The sequence below is a fragment of the Sesamum indicum genome, linkage group LG1 (genome assembly GCF_026168435.1).
Source record: "Sesamum indicum cultivar Baizhima isolate 11 linkage group LG1, ASM2616843v1, whole genome shotgun sequence".
NCBI classification, from domain to species: Eukaryota; Viridiplantae; Streptophyta; class Magnoliopsida; order Lamiales; family Pedaliaceae; genus Sesamum; species Sesamum indicum.
The window spans coordinates 20,252,970-20,271,349 of record NC_142657.1 but is presented as its reverse complement, the minus strand read 5'-3'; the positions used below and the strand labels follow the sequence as shown (position 1 = coordinate 20,271,349).

General features: G+C 35.5%; 3 protein-coding genes across 3 annotated transcripts; 1 reads left to right on the top strand and 2 right to left on the bottom strand.

The window, feature by feature from the left end:
- The first annotated feature begins 1,027 nt into the window (after positions 1-1,027).
- Positions 1,028-7,441, top strand: LOC105168800 (cell division control protein 2 homolog). The gene is made up of 9 exons (XM_011088956.3): positions 1,028-1,115; positions 2,978-3,000; positions 3,090-3,274; positions 4,375-4,498; positions 5,356-5,529; positions 6,448-6,611; positions 6,696-6,783; positions 6,866-6,919; positions 7,038-7,441. Exons 2-9 carry the CDS (start codon positions 2,992-2,994, stop codon positions 7,110-7,112), a joined length of 873 nt encoding a protein of 290 aa, XP_011087258.1. The 5' UTR covers positions 1,028-1,115; positions 2,978-2,991; the 3' UTR covers positions 7,113-7,441.
- An 895-nt stretch (positions 7,442-8,336) lies between these two features.
- Positions 8,337-16,193, bottom strand: LOC105168790 (chaperone protein dnaJ GFA2, mitochondrial). The gene is made up of 18 exons (XM_011088946.3): positions 15,790-16,193; positions 15,594-15,687; positions 15,429-15,506; positions 14,709-14,791; positions 14,534-14,617; positions 14,401-14,439; positions 13,847-13,951; positions 12,986-13,030; positions 12,802-12,889; positions 12,532-12,596; positions 12,386-12,460; positions 10,868-10,940; positions 10,225-10,316; positions 10,060-10,131; positions 9,740-9,796; positions 9,436-9,484; positions 8,964-9,030; positions 8,337-8,810 (listed from the first exon to the last, which is right to left on the bottom strand). The coding sequence occupies exons 1-18, from the start codon at positions 15,862-15,864 to the stop codon at positions 8,714-8,716; spliced, it is 1,338 nt and encodes a 445-aa protein (XP_011087248.1). The 5' UTR covers positions 15,865-16,193; the 3' UTR covers positions 8,337-8,713.
- Positions 16,194-16,988: 795 nt separating this feature from the next.
- On the bottom strand, positions 16,989-18,086 carry LOC105168781 (polygalacturonase inhibitor-like). The gene has a single exon (XM_011088934.3). It carries the CDS (start codon positions 18,058-18,060, stop codon positions 17,071-17,073), a length of 990 nt encoding a protein of 329 aa, XP_011087236.1. The 5' UTR covers positions 18,061-18,086; the 3' UTR covers positions 16,989-17,070.
- Between the last annotated feature and the right edge of the window lie 294 nt (positions 18,087-18,380).

Here is an 18,380-nt window from a genome sequence, read left to right as displayed (position 1 = left end):
ATGCATTCCCTTTGTATTATTATCAAATTCATAATCAAAGAGTTTCTTTTTTTTTTTGTTTTTGTTTTCATGTCTTTGTTCTATCCATATTTATTATTTCATTAGTATTTTCACCTAAAGGTTCATTTGCCCATGTATTTTTCATTCTTACCCAATTACTTGCCTTCTTTCTTTCAATTGCTTATTTTAACTAATATATTTTCATATATTAAAATATTATTTTTCTCATTTATTAAAAGAAAACACAAATAATACATCTTTTTAATAGTACAATAATAATAACTTGTAAACATTGGCGCATATGCATCAATTATATCACACATTTAGTTAATAAATAAAGAAGGAAGATTGGGACGCAGCAGAATGTGCAATTATGTCCACGATGTTAATATTTCATTTGCGACAAAAAATTTATCATGTATGTCAGTAGGTGATCCCTGTTTCTAACAAAACTAAGTTATACACTCACATCTATGGAGTTTTTCTGAGAGCTTTAAAAAATTGCTTTTCAACTTTTAATTTAAAAAAAATACTTTTAAGGAGTTTTAGACATTTCTCGAACTACTATAAAAAAACTTTCGAGAATATTTTTGGCTATTTTGATTTTTTTGTAAATAAATTTAACTTCCACTTGAATTGTTTTACTCTTACTGTAATAATCTTAACTCAAATTTTTATTTTTAATTTATTTTTAAATTTTTTCACCTAAATTGATGTTAGAGTTTTCAAATAAATAATTTTTAACACTAATGAAATTTATAATTTCATATTTGTAATATTTTATTTATTATATTATTTTACATTATTCTCATATCATAGGAAAATATAAATTAATTTGATATGATTAATTAATAAAAAATATATCTGTTGTGATTTTCAGTTAAATAAACGAGAGGGGGGAGGCACGTGATATTGGCCTTTGCACGTGATCGTCACGCAGAGGGGTTGGCTCTGAGTTGGGCGGGAAAAACCGTTAAAACGTAAACGAAGTGAAAGATTCCCGTCCTCCCCCCTATATAAGGATTCTCCAGACTGAATTTTCACTTCATTTTCCTCACGAATCAGACGTTCTCCTGAGCGATACTGGAGCTTCGTCTTTTGGTTTTCCTTCTCTGGTAAATTCCTACCTCTCTGTCTCTCTTACGCACACACAGAGGAAGTCTGTGTGTATGTATGCACGCTCATTTGTCTTTTTTGTGTTTCTAAGGAATTTTATTTCATAGACGTTTAGTATGAGTTTGTAGAAATTGATTATGTGCGTCAATTTTGTATATGATCTCACCTGTGCTTGATTTCAGCAGACTCTACATGAAACAATGTTTTCATTGAATTTCGTAGTGATTTTAGGTAATTATTTGACTTTCTTTTTAACTATGACGGTGTATTTTGTTAGTGTGCCTATTCCACAGTCCACACACACTGCTTAAATCTTTAGTTCTGTACAGATTGAGATGCAGAATATTTGTTTCTGTTGGTATTGTACTTGAATAGCAGTTAATTCTCGGAAAACCGAAGGAGATCAATTGCTGTTATTTATCTTTTTTCTGAAACTTCTAGTGGTTTTTACTTGCCTCTTCAACTATATGATTCATAGGAATGTCAGAGTAATATAGTAATCAATTTCTTCAGTTTGGATTCAGTAGATAGCGGACTGGTTTTTCTTGATCCATTGGCTGTTGTTATCAAATGCAAGTCTTATTTCTCTGTCGATAATTACAATCCAATGATACTGACATGCTATGATTCTGGATGTTTTGGGTTTATTCATGCACAAACTCAAGATGGTGAGGAAGTATTTTCTGTTAATGATTAGATAATTGTATCTTTCTCTATTTTGCTTGATTCGCATGGTTTTTTTTGGAACAACTGACTTAGATAAAGACCTGAAAACTCATCTTGCAGCTGGTGATATGGTCAAAACAAGAGCAGATTGGCTTATTTTAGGAAAACACCACTTCTCTATTTCTTTTTACAAACATTGTTACCTTTTTATTCAGTTTTGCAATAAGTAACCTGTAATGCTGTTATTTGGTATATCTTTTCTGAAGTTTCCCGTTTTGAATAGATTTATAGGACTTTGTTGTTTTCTAGCCTTCGATTGGTCATATTGCTTCTCATTGCATCTGCTAATGACAAGAACACATTTGAGTTTTCAGTTGCATTACCCTAATTATTACTCAACCATATTTCAAAAGAATCATAATGTTGTTACTACCTGTATAATCAATTTTGTTTTTCAGCTTTGCATAGAATTTGTGGAACATTATATCAGTTGTCTCTTCATTATTTTTGATCGAGTTTTTCTTTCTGAAGTGAAGAAAAGAAAAGGATAAGTCATTATTGGGTTTAAGGCATAGCATGTGTGTATAGCAACCATTGCATAAGTCTAGCAGAGACCAGTTTGAACTGCTACAGGCATCTTCATTTTCTAGTTTGTTAGCCATTTGATGAATTTATCAGCAAAGGATGGCAGTAAACTTGTTTGAGTCAGAGAAACTAAATTCTCTTTTGATGCACGTAGCAATCGAACAAATCCTACTAAATATGATAAGTTCGTATAAGTGGCTGGTTTTTATTTCCTTGAGACAACTTGTATAAGCCAGGAAGGGGATATGTAAATATCAAATCTTTGTTATGTTACCTTCTTACTTGATGTTCTCTTATAGCTTGTGCTTGTACTTCTCATTGATGCTTGATTAGACCAATAGGTCAAAATGATTTTTGCCATATTTTCTTTTGGAAGGAATTGAAGTTTAGGTTGTTGAAATTTTGGTGCCAAAATACATCTTCTTCTTGTTTTCTGTTTTTAATATTGATAAATCACAAGTTCTTGGCCATTTTTTTGGAATCAATTAAGAATTCAATTACCACTTTTGGTCTTTTCTCCATTACGTACGACTTATTTGATCCTTTACATACTGCTCCAAGTTTCTCTTTCTGATCTTGTTTTCTTTGCCTGTTGACTTTTGGCTGGAAGCTGTGGCTCTTGAAATGGACCTGGTAAATATCATGTTTCAGTTTTTTTATTATTTGTTAGTGATCCTTCCTTAACCATCATCATGTTTTTGATCTTCCTTTTGAGTTCTTAGTATACAAGGAGAAGGTGTATTGGGTATGGAGCCTCTGGAGAAATTTATAGTGGCTTCCACTCTGACACCCACGAGCCAGTTCTACTGAGAGAGGTGCGACTTCATGGTGAAAGGGATGGTATTCCCACCAATCTTATCAGAGAAATCTCATTTCTGCAAGAGATAGAGCACCAGAACATCCTCAGGTACACATAATATGTTTCTTCTAGATATGACTTCTATTGCTTCTGAACTGAAGTACTTCATTGGCATGCTTTAATGGTGTATAAACTATGGATGTAGCTCTCATAAGCAGAAACATAAAAAAGGTGTGTGTGCTGCTATTAATGCACAGTTAAATGTATACAGTTTAAGAACCTTTGGACAGTATTTCATAGTTGTGTCAAAGGAAGTTCATGTTGAGAAAAGTGACTTAAATAAGGATAAGCTTGGATATAATATGATTGCAGAAGGATTTAATCTTTCAAGATGTGCTGGTTAGATCAATAAAATTTTAAGTGTTATTTTCCATACTTGAGGGCAGTAACTTCTTTGCAGTTTCAAAACACAGTACTCCTGCTTCATACGTTGGCTGCATAAAACTATATCTGCTGCTCATTTGGTCAGATCGGGTAATAAGCTTTCAGTTTTATAACTTTTTGAAATGTGGCAAATTAGAAGTGATGGTCAACTTTGACGCATAATAATGGGAGACAGGAGGAAGTTATACCCTTTTTTGCCAAAATATATGTTGTCATCGGCTTTCCATAGTACAAGGGACTCAAGTTTCCCAGAAGTTATCGAGGTGACTATTTTTGGAGGTTAGTTTGCTTGCATTGAACTAACTTGACTTTCTATTAAGCAGTTGGTTACACATAATGATAGCAAACAGAAGACTGCAAACTCATTCAGACAAAAAGAAACTATTTCTATCTTAACTCAGGCGCTCTTGCCTGCCTTTCTTTTTTTGACAAAAAATAATAGCGCTCTTTATGTATGAAGATTAAGTGTAAAATGGAGGCATACTGTTAGATTTTGTGGATTATTTTTCTTCATCAGTATCGAATGGCAGAAATGATCCAGAAAAACCATGAATGAATCCAGTGCCCCTCTGAGAGAAAGAGAGATCACGATCAAGGGCATTATACCTTATCATTGTAGCTGTATCCCTTCAATATTTCACTTTGTGTCAAATTCAAATGGAATCTTGTTTCTTTACAATATTCTTATCTCCTTCATTTAGCTGTCACAATAATATCCATTGCACATTCTAACTGGATTGCTTTTCCGAAAACTTTGGTGACAGGTTACTAGATGTGACAAACTTTGACACTGAGAATGGCATTCTCCTCGTGTATGAGTGTCTGGGCAGGGAGTTGCAGAACATATCATTTGTTTCTGAGATAGGCATTGATCCTGACTCCGTTAAAGTAAGTGAGCTCTTTGGTGTATAATGTGTGCTGATGATAACTTGAAACATGAGATAATCTAAAGAAGCAGCAGGCCCAATGATGCATGTGTCACTATTGTGCCCATGTTGGATCAGGCTGCAGGCACCATGTTCTCTTTTTGGGAAGCATAAAATTTTCTTTGCTATGGCAGAGCAGCAGTCTATTTACTTTACGTTGTGTTTGTTGACTTGCTATTTTTATGTAGACTGGGTTAATGTAGGCCTAGAAGGTAAGCGTAAAATGCTCTCTTTTTCATTCCTAGGATGGAGATTCGACAAGTTACCGTGAAAGAACATGTAGATTTTAATGTTGGGAGTTAAAAATACGTACTGTGCTTACACATTCTTTCTAATATATACCAGAGAATAGAAAATGTGGTTTGTGTATCATGACTTCTGGAAGCAGTATGCAAAAACAGAAAAGACGTTGTTAGTAGGCAAAGACATTAGAAGCATCCTGCGAGTTTGATATGCCTGATTTAAAATTTTCAACTTATTTTGTGACATAGACAAATGATGGAATCTCTCTCTTGAGAAGCTGGCAAATAAAACATTTTTATCCTTGAACTGCAACAATTACATATGCTACTAGTCTTAGTAGTCTTCAGCAAGTCATGTCAAAGGTTTAGTTTTTGTTTTTTGTTTGCAATTCTGTCACATATTGTTGGAAGGGATGCAGTAGATGTTGTTGCATGTTTTATGCTCTAAAGCATGTCTCTCATCAAACAAGGAAAGAATACTTCTTTCCATATATGCCACTTAGCATAAATATCTGCTACTTTTGGATTTCAAGAAGAGGAGAACATGTTGACCTTTTGACATACTGTTTTTTTGCAGAAATATCTCCAACAGATCCTCCTTGCACTTGCGTTTTTACATTCTCATAAGACTGTGCACCACGACTTGAGACCAGAGAATGTGTTTGTAGATATTGACACAAAGCATTTGAAGGTTGCAGACCTTGCTCTGTGCAGAGCATTGGGGAGTTCATTTGAGGAAGATCTTTCTAAGGTACGTCATTTAGGCTTCAACAACCTTCCTGAGTTTTTTGCGTCGCTGTTTATATTAGCTGGAATAAGCAATAGTTCCTTTCAACTTCACGAATATGGCTACAATGTTCGTGTATAGTTCATTTTTGTCATTTATGAGGTAAGCATGGATTTACTTCTTTCTTGAATTTTTAGCGTAATTGTTGATGTAAGGCAAAATGCCATGCATAGAAGATAAACAATGACAGACAAACAGGACTTATAAATCTTTACCATAAATTTATATGAAATATGTTATTGTTTGAAATTTTTCCAGAATATTTCTTATTAGTGGCAGACAAGCAAAAATAGTTTGTTACCGTGACTATATTATAAATTCTGTACTTTACCTTAATCTCTGCATTATGTAGAAGTCGGTCTTGTACTGCGGTGGTGTAGAAAATATTTGAAGCCTTTCGTCATTTTACATGGTGTCCAAGGCCTTTTCCACTATTTCTTTATCCGTGGCAGACAAATTATGATAGACAAATACCCCCTTACCATGATTTTACCGTCATTAATTGCATAATTACTTTTAACTCTCTATAAGTTGACTGCTACTTTATTTGGTTCATCAAAAAGGACCTCATTTACACCTTCTCAAGAATAGATGGCAGATGTTTCACTAAGGCCTTAGAGCCAAAGCATGGTTGTAATATATATACTCCAACTTGAAGTGGAATGCTCAAATTTTAACGACATTTTTTTTTATCAATCGCAGACAAACTATAACAAACAGACATAGTGGTCTCCAATCATGACTCTATTGTTAATTGTGTACTATGATTTGTTTGAGAAATATAGCAGCCTTTTACCATTCTACAGTTATCTTAGTTAGAATTTGCTCATCGATCTTGAAGTGATGCCTCTTTCTACATCTGATAATCTGCACATTTTGCAGCCAACAAGTATTAGGTTCATGGCTCCTGAACTATTCATGGGCTCCACTGACTACTCCTATGAAATTGATATATGGTCAGCTGGCTGCATATTTGCTCTGATGTTGACAGGGACGCCTTTATTCGACGGTCCTACAGTACTTCATATTTTGGCCAAGGCTTTCAGGTGTCACATGGCTTAGCTGAGTTGTGTTTCAATTCTTTATTCGTTTCTGATCAAACGGACTATAATAATTTCGTTCAATGCAAGATACCTGGGAACTCCCACTGAAGAAATGTGGCCTGGAATCACTGGGATGTATCCGATGCTCCCCTATCATAAAAACTCCGATGGCAAGGTACACAATGGGGGTGAAACTCTGTGCATAAGTTGAAACTCCTTTGAGATGAAAATGTAATCTGCTAACCTTTACAATGCAGGAGCTGAGAGAAATGTTTCCTGATCTTGAACCAGAAGGATTCGACCTTCTTTTGGTGAGTGAATTTTTGCTCATAATGATTCCTTAACTGATGCTTTGAACTTATGGTGCACTGGCAAATGAAAATGGGTGAATCGTTCATTATATAATTAGTAAAATTCATGAATTTTCAGAAAATGCTCTGTCTGGCTCCAGGGAGAAGAATCACCGCAAAAGCTGCTCTAAAGCATCCCTACTTCGACCCATGAAAATGACTAGAGATGTACTTTCCAACCAACAGATGGATCATAGATCACACATTGAAATGGTTGAGGTGGTGAGTAAACCTACATAAAAACAATGGTGCTTGTTACTCTTATCAAGTGTGAGAGGTAGGTAGGCCAGCTGAGCAGGAACACATAATCTGCTTAGGTTGTTCATACTGACATTTCATGAACCATTGGGCTCCCTTTACAGTCCACTTCGTACTTGGTACTGGAATGAAAATTCTGTCGGTGCATGCTTTCCAGTTGTGATGTTAACTGTTTGTTTGACAAATTCTTTACAGGACTGAAGAGGACAAATACTTACCCTGCCATATCCATATGTACATATATATAATAATAAAACAGAAATACAGTACATATATTTGGGTAGCCTCTTTAATTTCATTTTGCCATTAGGAAAATATTTTAAATTTTTATTTATGTTTAGATAATTATTAATTAGTTATTTTTATCCAAAATATTCATAATTTTGTAGATAAATAGTTTAGTAATTCACATTTTTTATTTATTCATTATTTTTATTTAAATTATGAATTGTTCATCAATTATTCACCTGATTTTCAAGTTTGAATATACTTATTATTTTTATTTATTCATTTATTTTCTAACACATAATCCTCTCTACTTTGGTTATTGAGCTTTATTTGCCCACTTAACATGTTATATTTTATTTTCTATTTAAAATAGAAAAGTGCACCATCGTTTATCTTTATCCGAATAAATTCGTTCTTCTTCCTAGATAAATATGTAATAAAATATATATTTTTGTTTATTTAATTTTTAAAATTGTATTCCGTGCTATAAGTTCTAACTAGTAATTGAACAAAACTTTTTTTTTCATGTCTATTAGTGTGCCAATAAACTTTCCTTTTTATTTTTGTTAACTTTTTTCTCCCATTCAGAATTTCAAATTTTATTTCATCTATCTATTATCCAGCCTCACCAATCCGGTACTTTCCCCTCTTAATCCATTTTTTAGCGTGTAATAATGTAAATTAGTTAGTACACATATCAGAAACAAACCGAACGCACAACTATCTCTTTTTGTTTAAAAGCCACTAGATAAATGCATCAATTGACAAGAAAAGACTCAGGATTTGTTCTTCAATTGGCTTATTAGGATAGTTCTTTTCTCAAGCTTCTTCACATCCCCAATCTAAATAGGTTGCTGCCCTTGCATGAACTTCTTCGTGACATCTCATAGGGTAAAAAGGCAAATATCATCACCGTGGATTGCAAGCTCTTGCTAGACTACACACCATGCTCCCCTTAACCATGGCAGGAAGAATATCGCGATCAAGCAGTAGCAACAACTTCATGTTCCTAACATATACTGGACATATCTTAAGGATCATCGTGCTTATGTACAGTGTGGCTAAGAAGATTAAAGACACACAACCTATTAGCAAAATGCTTATCTATAGTAAATATGGTCAACTGCCAAGAAATAATACCGTGAAGGGGTAAAAAATATTTAATTCTGTTGCTCGGCCAAAATTTTCCAGCTTCAGGAAATGAAGTGTAAGTAATTCTTTTTCTTCTTCTGCCTACGAAATCTTTGCAGCACAGAGCAGCCAGTGGATTCAACCTGATACTCCTGCAGCAGCCCCCTTATCATCTTCCCCCTGCTCTTCTTTAGCAAACTCCTCAATCAATTGACGCTGTCTCTCAGTCAAGTTTCTGATACAAGGAAAGCAAATTAGTCAACCCAGTGGATGGACGCCTAGTGTAAAAGTTTGCCACTCTACTTCCACAAAGAAAGCACCATTGCATAAACGAGTTCTAGGAGAAAGAAAGGGGAAGAACCAATCATTCTCCAACTAAGGTACTTACGTCGGAATGCTGACATTGAAGTGCACATACTCATCCCCGAATGAGAAAGAGTTTCTAACTTTAATCCCTGCATAAAACAACATCTAGACTTAAGTTTTTTTTCTTTAGATGTGTACCTAAACATACGATTCTCTGGAAAAGAAAGATGCAACGCACTACAGTGGACAGTTATTGTCATTTTCCCTGACAACTTTGTTAGATATTCATATTCTTTCAATGAAGATAACAATCAAATACCCATGAGACTGAAGCTGCAACAGAAATTAATAAAGATAATACATAATAAAACCTGCATATACACATAGAACATATTTTTAGCTGTGCATCTTACAAGCAAAATTGATGACAAACACCCACAACAATGCAAACATGGTATGTACCAGCAGTTAATGGAAATGACTCCACTATTTATGACATTGAGCCACATATTAAAGAACAAAGGTGATAGCAATGTATTAAGGTAAGCTCTTACCCTTCTTCCTCAAAACAACCTTTTGGCCAGGTTGAGTGCCAGGTCGAACCTACAGAACAGGAAAAAGTAGAAAGTGAATGCCAGTGGGGACGTATATCGGTGTACAACCAGAGCCTTTTGGGATCTCAACATGCGAAACCCCAAAAGCTGCAAAATGAAAGAAGAAAAAAGACGAAAAAAATCTACAAATGGCTGCAAATTGTATCAGCAAGAGGATAATTTAGTAGGTGAGAGCTGCACCACGTGTTACTCATTATTCAATCATCTACTTAAGAAGAAATTAATTTTCAAACTTCTGACAGACCTTAACAACAACATCCCCAGTCAGGGTAGGAACCTGGATTGTTCCTCCCAAAATTGCCTGCAAAAGAATATAATTCTGATTAACCAAGCTAGACCCACAAAACTGATAATCATGCATGAAAAAGCGTTTTAAGGAAACGTATGAACTTCTGTTGTTCTTAAGGAAAAACATAACATTACCAGGTTTTACTTTATCCATTACCAATGCAAACAGGTTAAAGCCATAATTGACACATCTAGAATTCATATATCATCAGTAGGACTTTAAACTACAAGGGCTCTTGTTCTTCAAAAAAAAATGTGAATATTAGAAAGTATTACCTGACTAATGGTCAAAACTGCATCAACATGGATGTCAGCCCCTTCTCTACGGAAGACTGGGTCTTCCCTGACCTGCAAATACATCATGCATGGTTCTGAGCATGTAATTATTGACCATATTCAAACATAGATATGAAGCCTTATTGACAGAGCTAATCAAGCAACCTTAATCATAACATAAAGATCACCAGGTTGATTTCCATCAGGATCTGCTCCACCACTTCTGGGAATCTTAATAGTTTCATTGTTGTCCACCCCTGTGCATATCAACAGTGTAAGTCTAGACCATTCTTATGAAGGACAGTAGACATTCCAAGAAGAAGTTACAACTACAAAAATCATGCAGAACCATATCATTTTCAAACCATCTCTCATTGATCCAACTCCCTTCCCCCCAACCACTCCACAACATACAAAAACCATATAGCAAATGAAAATGATACAAGAAGTGACAATAGAATGTCAGAGATCACAGAATATTATTCACTCCATGACAGATATTTCATTTAGAAATTGATTTTCCAAGTAAATCAATGTCAACAAAGTCCACAGATGTCTGAAAAATAAAACAATTGAATAACGGTAATTACCAGTGGCTAAACCACAATTCCGTCTGCAACTAATACAGGTTGAATAGATTAAGCTGCTTTAACAAGATAAAAATAATTTTGTGACAATATGCATTGATTATTGAAACTGGCAATTCCTATATATCATAATTTCCAGAAAGTGTTGTTAGTTAAACTCTAAGCAAGGCCGATGAACAAACAAGACAGGTAAAGAGCAATAACTTTTAGGATAATCTCACCTGCCATGACGTTCAACTTCACTGTCTTTGGGCCTTTCACTACTCGCTTACCCTTGCACGACTTGCAGAAGCTCTGTTGCCAATGAGAAGAAAAAAAAACATAGTGATAAAATCTTTTTAACTCCCTACATCATCTTCGCTTTCAGTAATCTATAACAAAACTCAGAAGATCAATCTAGAAAAGGACAATTATGGTTGAATTTCAGGACACAGACTACTTTAAAACGCAGTTAACAGCAAGAACAGTTCTTACATCTATTTTCAGTTTCAGACATTTCGACCTCATGACATTTGCGCATGAAGTAATATACTAGTTAAAATGTCTTTAACATTTGACATGCCAATGAAAATTAAATCCACTCAAGCGATTTTGTCTTAATATCATATTGCAGTTGAAATTACACGGTACCAATACCAATAATTTATAGCCTAGGAGCCCATGAAAGAAAAATAGAAAACAGAGTTGCTTCATGTCATTTGTTAGGTAAAGCAACAGCAAATACGAGTTTCATTCGTGCTCCACTCTCCACTATGTACACAAACAAAAGAGAAGAAATAACAAAATAACCCGTTCCTCACCACTCGCAAGAGCACCGAGAGAGGGAGAGATGTAGGAGTGTGACACTAGGGAAATTTCATCTTTAGATTGAATTAATCTGATATCCACATGAACGCATTAACAAATCTCATTGTTGATTCAAAAACTTCCAAATGAATCTCAATGGCCCATGTAACGAAATAGTGAATTAATACTACAACCATAGAAATGTCTGAGAATGCAAGCATAGCAAAGTGTCAAAATGAATATATATAATATTCCGCAGAACAATAAAAAACAGATACCATCAGCTATTACCTTAACGGTGAAGTTTTTAAATCATTTCACTTTAGCAACAAAACTAACCAAGATTCGCTTGCCAGAGATGGCATAATAGAGGGATGCAATCGAAGAAAATTCACTGCTTGTGGAGCAAGAGCCTGAAGTAATAACTTCTCATGCTCAAAGCTACTAGAGTATCAATGTTGCAGTGAGAAAAACAAAGAAAAAGGATGTGTTCCAGAGAAGAATGGTTGCAAAGCATTATCTTGTAAATGAAGTTTCGGATGGAAACCACATCACACTAGATGGATATCATATTCATGGGATAGCATGCGCTTTCAAGATGCCCTGGTGGTGAAACGGGGGACATGCGGGACTCAATATTCATGCTAAAGAGCATGGAGGTTCAGACACTTTTTAAGGCACAATATTGAGAATGCTCAAAATCTTGGTGGTTTGCTCTATCTAATGAACAGCGAGCCTGCTTCAGAATCTTCTATATACATAAAATTAGTAGTCCAAATTGACCAAGTACAAAGCAGAACAACTTCAGACACCAACAATTGTTCACTACATAGATGGATGATACAATTAAACAGACAATTCCAGGCACCTTAAAACATGTGATCAAAACAACACCATCCAGACTATGTTAACCAACAACTGCACATTCTATTAGAAATTGTACAATGTCGTACCGATACAATTTTCCCAGCTCCTCCGCAATTTGGACAGGTAGATTGAAGTGTGAAAGGACCATTTTGAGATACAATCTGGGTTCAAAAACCAAGAAATTAGGATAAATTTACCAATTGTGATAAGGAAGTGATGAGAAGGTACTCACCATACCAGAGCCTCTACATCGTTTACAAGTTTCAGGCCTTGTCCCAGGAGGAACGCCAGTTCCACCTATAAACAAGGAAATGATTGATTGAGAACCACAGTATGAAAAATATCATGGATTAATGACATGACAGATAAGCTGGACCTTCATAACATGTATAAACTAAATCAACAAATCAATTAGAAGGATTAAAAAATAATGAAAACTTTTTTAGCATGAAACTTCTTAAATTTTGATTTAACTTATTTTAGGAAACATATATTGCAATACCACAAGTATCGCAAGTCAAATCAGTCAGGATTGACAGCGTCTTGGTGCATCCATGGACAGCTTCCATAAAGGATAGCTCAACTGAGACCTGAAGTCGACACTCATGTTTGTAAGACTAAATTAAGGGGGAAAACAAAAGAAAAAATAAGACCCATAACAGGAATTATTGCATATAGGCCCTAACCTTGACGTCTTCACCACCCATGTTCCTATTGAAGATGTTGAAAATCTGGTGTCGACAATACAATATGCCAAACAAAGGCAAGCATATATTAGATTCCAAAATTTAGGTAGAGGGTTACGAGAAAAACTCAGGAAAGGATGACAAGACTATCGTGCCACTTACCAAATATTAACATGTGAAGGTTAATAAGTCTTACTACCAAGTTAGCTATGTTAGTAGTTCAGCATGCTCCCATATTTGACTTAAATACATTATATCTCCTTCCATTAACTAAGGCTAAATCTAGGATATTAGATATATTTTAGACTGCATAACCTCATGGAACTTGAGCTAACTAAAGTTTATGGGAGCTGTACGCTTATTTCAAGAGCTTGAATTGGGTACCCAGTTTAAAAGTGAGTAGATGGCCCAAGTCAGCTAGCATTTAATAACTGCTTGGACGAAGTCCTAAATTTTTTAACAAACATCATCTCCATATAACAAAAGCTCTATACCTCCAGAAATTCTCTATGTAGAAATTCAAAACTTGCAGAGGAATAACTAAACTCTCTGTTTATCCTCCTTGACTACCACACTAAACACCAATCTTAGAAGCCAATTCAGAATCACTGCATGGTAAGTATTGTTCTAAGCTCTTTAATAATAAGAAAATTACTGCAGTTTCATATTCAAACTCGGAGGCATACTGGACTCTATATGCATAACCCCTTTGTAGTATGGTATTTCTTCAACTACTTCACTAATATATGTATCTCACTGTCAGCATAGCCAAGGATAGGGAGCCTAAGTAGATTAAAATAAAACAAAAGCCCATGTATTGGTGTTAAAAATAGAAGAATGGCCTCATCGTAAAAGACTCACATCTGCATTTCTGAATATGTCCTGGAATGGATTAAAGCCAGCTCCAAATGGATCAAACCCAGGACCTTCACCATTTCCAGCACGTTCAAAAGCTTCATGGCCAAGCTGTTAAATGCAAATGCCAAAAGACTAATCAGACCTAGAATAAGGAAATTCTTACACCAATATAGTCCAAAAGTGGAACCGGTCAATAAGATCAATTCCCTCATCATGCATGTGAGCATCTATCCACGTGCCATATATATAGATTTTTTCTTGGAAAATGCAACAAAGACCTTCATACTAAGCCAAAGAGAGTCATTTGAACATCAGAAATTAGATTATTCTTTCTACAGAGTAGATGGGCAGGCACAACCATTGCAACCTATTAAGACATGACAATGCATTACTATTTGTCCATTTCAGTATGCATCATTTTCAACATAAACGGTCGCCCAATCATCTGACATGCATGTATGAGTATCTTATGTATGGAATACTTCTAGACCTCTTTTTTGAGTCATGGTTGAAAAGTATTAGAGTTGCGCACATAACTAAAAAGAAACATTTGAGACCTGATCATATTGCTGGCGCTTCTCTTCATCCTTCAAGACCTACCAAATTGGGACCATAAAACAATAATTAACAAACTACACAGGTTATAACTGGAGATTTACTTTGAGAAACCTGAATATTTTCAGAATGTACCTCGTAGGCTTTCTGGACTTCTTGGAATTTCTTTTCAGCTTCTGGGTCATCTTTATTAGTATCAGGATGCAACTTCTTTGCAAGCTGCAGAGGCATCATATGAAGAAACAGGTACACTTGGAAACAATAAAGTATATATTAAGCTCTGACAAAATGAGAGGCGAGAGGAACATACCCCATAATAAGCTTTCTTGATTTCAGATGCTGTTGCATTTTTACTGACGCCAAGAACGTCATAGAAATCTCTTGACAATTGTGCTTAAGAGGTAGATCCAGGAAGTAGAAAAGAGAAGAAAGGAAAAGGCTAACATAATCAGTTGACCTCTCACTTACAAAGTTCAACTCGACTCTTAAACAGAATCTAAAAATGAAAAAAGAACAATCATAAATAGTGGCTGTTTTCATATTTACGGAAATAGAGTCGGCCCTTGACTAGTCATACATATTAACATACGCCATAATAATCATATGTCTACTAGTAATTAATTGGTGTTAACTGGAAGTAGACATCATTTTTAAGACTAAGGGAAATAGGCTAATAAATTTGAGATTATATTGCACTAGAAATAATTGGTAGAAACCAAATCTAGAACTTGTGCATCTTTCAATTGATTTTACATTTGAGCCCCCATGAATAACTCCCAGGAAGTTATTTAGATGATAAAAAATTAACTCCTACTTAAAATTGAACATATTACGTAAAAAAATTATCGATTATCAAACGTTTAATATATAAACTTTTTCTCACACAACCAGTGCCTACATGCAGTAACATCAAAATGACAATCTCATACTTTCTCCTATGAATATCTGTTGTTAAATTTCAAATGCCAATACTAAAAACGATCATAAGAAACCAAGATTCTTAACAAGAAAGTGATGGGTAAATAATTACCAGTGCTATGAATTGATCGTGATGCACCTAAAAGATTATTGGAAAATCCTGGCTTCAAACAGTACCTCTCATTATCCACTGCGCTTCATTTGAAAAAAGAAAATCAGAACCCCATAAATTCGAGACCAAAAAGAAATGGAAACTTCCATTCAGACATTCAAGTACCGTTTCCCAAATTGGAACTAAAAAGACCCCTAGACTGATTGGAAATTGCGGCGCTGAAGCTCCTGAAGCCTCCACTCAATAAGGGATCACAATTCTACACAACGATAATAATAACAATAAGTAACAACGCCTACAACCTACATATACATACAAAACAAAGAATCAAATAAACAGGAAAGCGGAGTGAAAAGCATACATAGGAATGGCAGTTGTGGAAGAGAAAAGAGGACAGGGAGCGGCGCGCGAGCTGGAGTCCATGGGACCGGACCATTTGTCCGCTTTATACCGTATTGGATTCAGGAGAGACAGCTGGGTGGAAATGGGTGTGGGGTAAAACCCTACAGAAACCCTTAAACCAGAGGATTGAGAAACAGAGTTCTTGGAAAGTTCTAGCGGGGGACCGTTGAACTTGGCAAAAGGGTTCTCGCTATAATTTTCTGTAGTCTTTAGTGAGTGGCCAGTGAAAATGGGACCCGACCCGGTTGTTCGCCCAAGTTTTGTGGACGACTGGAGAGAAATGTGGAGTATTTGAACTAAAAAAGGAAATCTTGACGCAGACCAAGATTTGCTTTTTGCTCAAGAAAGGGGCTGTTCTATTATCTCCATACATGAAGTCACAACACTATATTATATATAATCTTGTCTTTTACCAATTTTCATAAAATTGTGGACTAAAACTTAAATATACCATTTGTCGTCTTCACCATCCTCTTGTCCCTTACTTCCTTTTTTTTTTTTCTCTTTTCGTATACAAAATGTTTACTATTTCGACTCTACTCACTATTATGGGACAAAAGTATACCCGGAAAATGATAGGCAATTTATAAGGATATTTACAGATGATCAATTAATGTAATATTAATTAATTAGAAGTGACTCCAGATTATCTGCATGAACCTCCACATATTTTGCATGGTTAATGGTGTAAAGGATTGTGAGCTATTTTGGCTGATAATCTTACTAGTGTTAACTTTTAGTAACTTATAAATCCCACTATTTAAAAAAATAAAAATTGATAACACAAGTTAATTTATCAAAAATAATCTTATGGGTGTTTACTATAAATAGTAACTTATAATTCCCACTATTTAAAGAAAAATAAAAGTTGATAATACAAGTTAAGTTAGTCCAAAAAATAGGCTGTCAAGTTCAAGATTTGGTGGTGACTTACAGCATTAATAATAAGATATACAAGGATCATATGATTGATATGCATTTTTGTAAACACATCGAATTCTATCCATATTGAGTTATTTTTTAATTTTTAAATTAGGAAAGTTGTGGATGGACTCATTATGCAGCTTGGGAAGTACATCTGCACACTGCAAAATAGTTCTTATAGAACAAGAAAACCGGCAGGGAGGAACAGAGGCATATGAACCCAGAATAAGGCAATTATATGCAGAAAGCAGCCTTTCATTCAACAAGAATTTCTGCATAAACAAACATCACTGGGCAAATCCAGTTTGTATGATCATTATTTGCATGGATCTAAAGGAACCCCACACAGGCACCTGTTATGAAAGAAAGATGTATTATCCCAACTCTCTGACCTGTACCTCAGCTTCCAACCACTGGGAATTTTCCCACACAATCTGTTATAAGAAACATTCAGAAACTGCAAGTACACAGCATCAGTGATCTGTGGTGGAATGCTCCCATATATCTTGTTATGAGATATATCCAGCACATCCAAAGACTCCATGAAACTCACTTTTGAGAAATCAAACTGGAAATTGTTCCTCGAAATGACAATAGTGTTAGTGACCTTTCCCTTGCCAAAAAACACCGAAGCATCTCCTGATAAGTTGTTTCTTGAAATATCAACCTGAGAGAAGTTCACATTTGCCAAAGAAGCTGGAATGTCTCCTGACAGCATATTGTGAGACAGGTCAAGCGCTGGGAATCCAGCTGTGTTGGCAAAGTGCCCGAAAGATTCTGGGATAGGCCCTGTGAGCTGGTTTCGACTGAGATCGATGGCGTAAAGATATGGAAGCATTGCAAGAGACGGAGGGATTGAACCGGATAGACGGTTGAAAGAAAGAACAAGATAAGCAAGACTTTTGAGATTTGCAAGAAAATCAGGGACAGGTCCTGAGACATTAGTCCAGCTTATAACTAGGTACGTCAAATGTGGCAATTCTCCAATTTCAGGAGGGATTCTACCAACAAGATTCGGGATCTTGTGAAGCCGTAGATGTTGGAGGTGTTTTAGTTTGGGAAGAACAGTTGGGATTGTCCCATTGAGATCATCAGAGATTATGTTAAGGCCGATAACATAATTTGTCGTTTCGTTACATTCGACTCCGTACCAATCACAGCAATCAAAAGTAGGATCCCATGTAGGAAAAGGGTTGGGATTTGAGAAGCTGTGTTTGAATTCCAGAAGTGTAGATTTGTCATCAGGATGACAAAGCTCTGCTGCTGAGAGTGGAGAAAACAAAAGGAAGAGGAGAGGCAGAAGCATTACTCTGTCTTAGTTTCTGGATAGTGTATCTGAGTAGAGAAGAGTGATCTTGCTTTATAAATAGTGTTGATGTGGAGGGGGCCATGTGATGTGACTGCTTACGCAAGTCTGGTCAAAAATAGTGAACTCTTATCTTGTTATTTTCTTTTATATTGTGGGTTGCTTTGAATCCGTGGTGTCTGATTGGTTGGCTTCCGTCCGTGATGACTGGGACCATTAGTGTTGTTTTAGTGCACTTCTTTTTTTGGAATGTGGCTATTTTATTAGTGGAGTTTTGGGCATTTCATCTCAATATAGATGCTCTACGGGAATTCGTTGCA

What these genes read in the sequence shown, in the direction of transcription:
- LOC105168800 (XM_011088956.3), top strand. An exon ending in TTGAGGAAGATCTTTCTAAG is followed by an intron (nt 5,530 to 6,447) that starts GTACGTCATTTA and finishes CACATTTTGCAG; the next exon opens with CCAACAAGTATTAGGTTCAT. An exon ending in AAGGATTCGACCTTCTTTTG is followed by an intron (nt 6,920 to 7,037) that starts GTGAGTGAATTT and finishes ATGAATTTTCAG; the next exon opens with AAAATGCTCTGTCTGGCTCC.
- LOC105168790 (XM_011088946.3), bottom strand. Translation starts at nt 15,864, where the DNA reads ATGGTCCGGTCCCATGGACTCCAGCTCGCGCGCCGCTCCCTGTCCTCT. An exon ending in TTTGACTTGCGATACTTGTG is followed by an intron (nt 12,597 to 12,801) that starts GTATTGCAATAT and finishes CCTTGTTTATAG; the next exon opens with GTGGAACTGGCGTTCCTCCT. An exon ending in TTCAATGTCAGCATTCCGAC is followed by an intron (nt 8,811 to 8,963) that starts GTAAGTACCTTA and finishes TCCTTGTATCAG; the next exon opens with AAACTTGACTGAGAGACAGC.
- LOC105168781 (XM_011088934.3), bottom strand. Translation starts at nt 18,060, where the DNA reads ATGCTTCTGCCTCTCCTCTTCCTTTTGTTTTCTCCACTCTCAGCAGCA.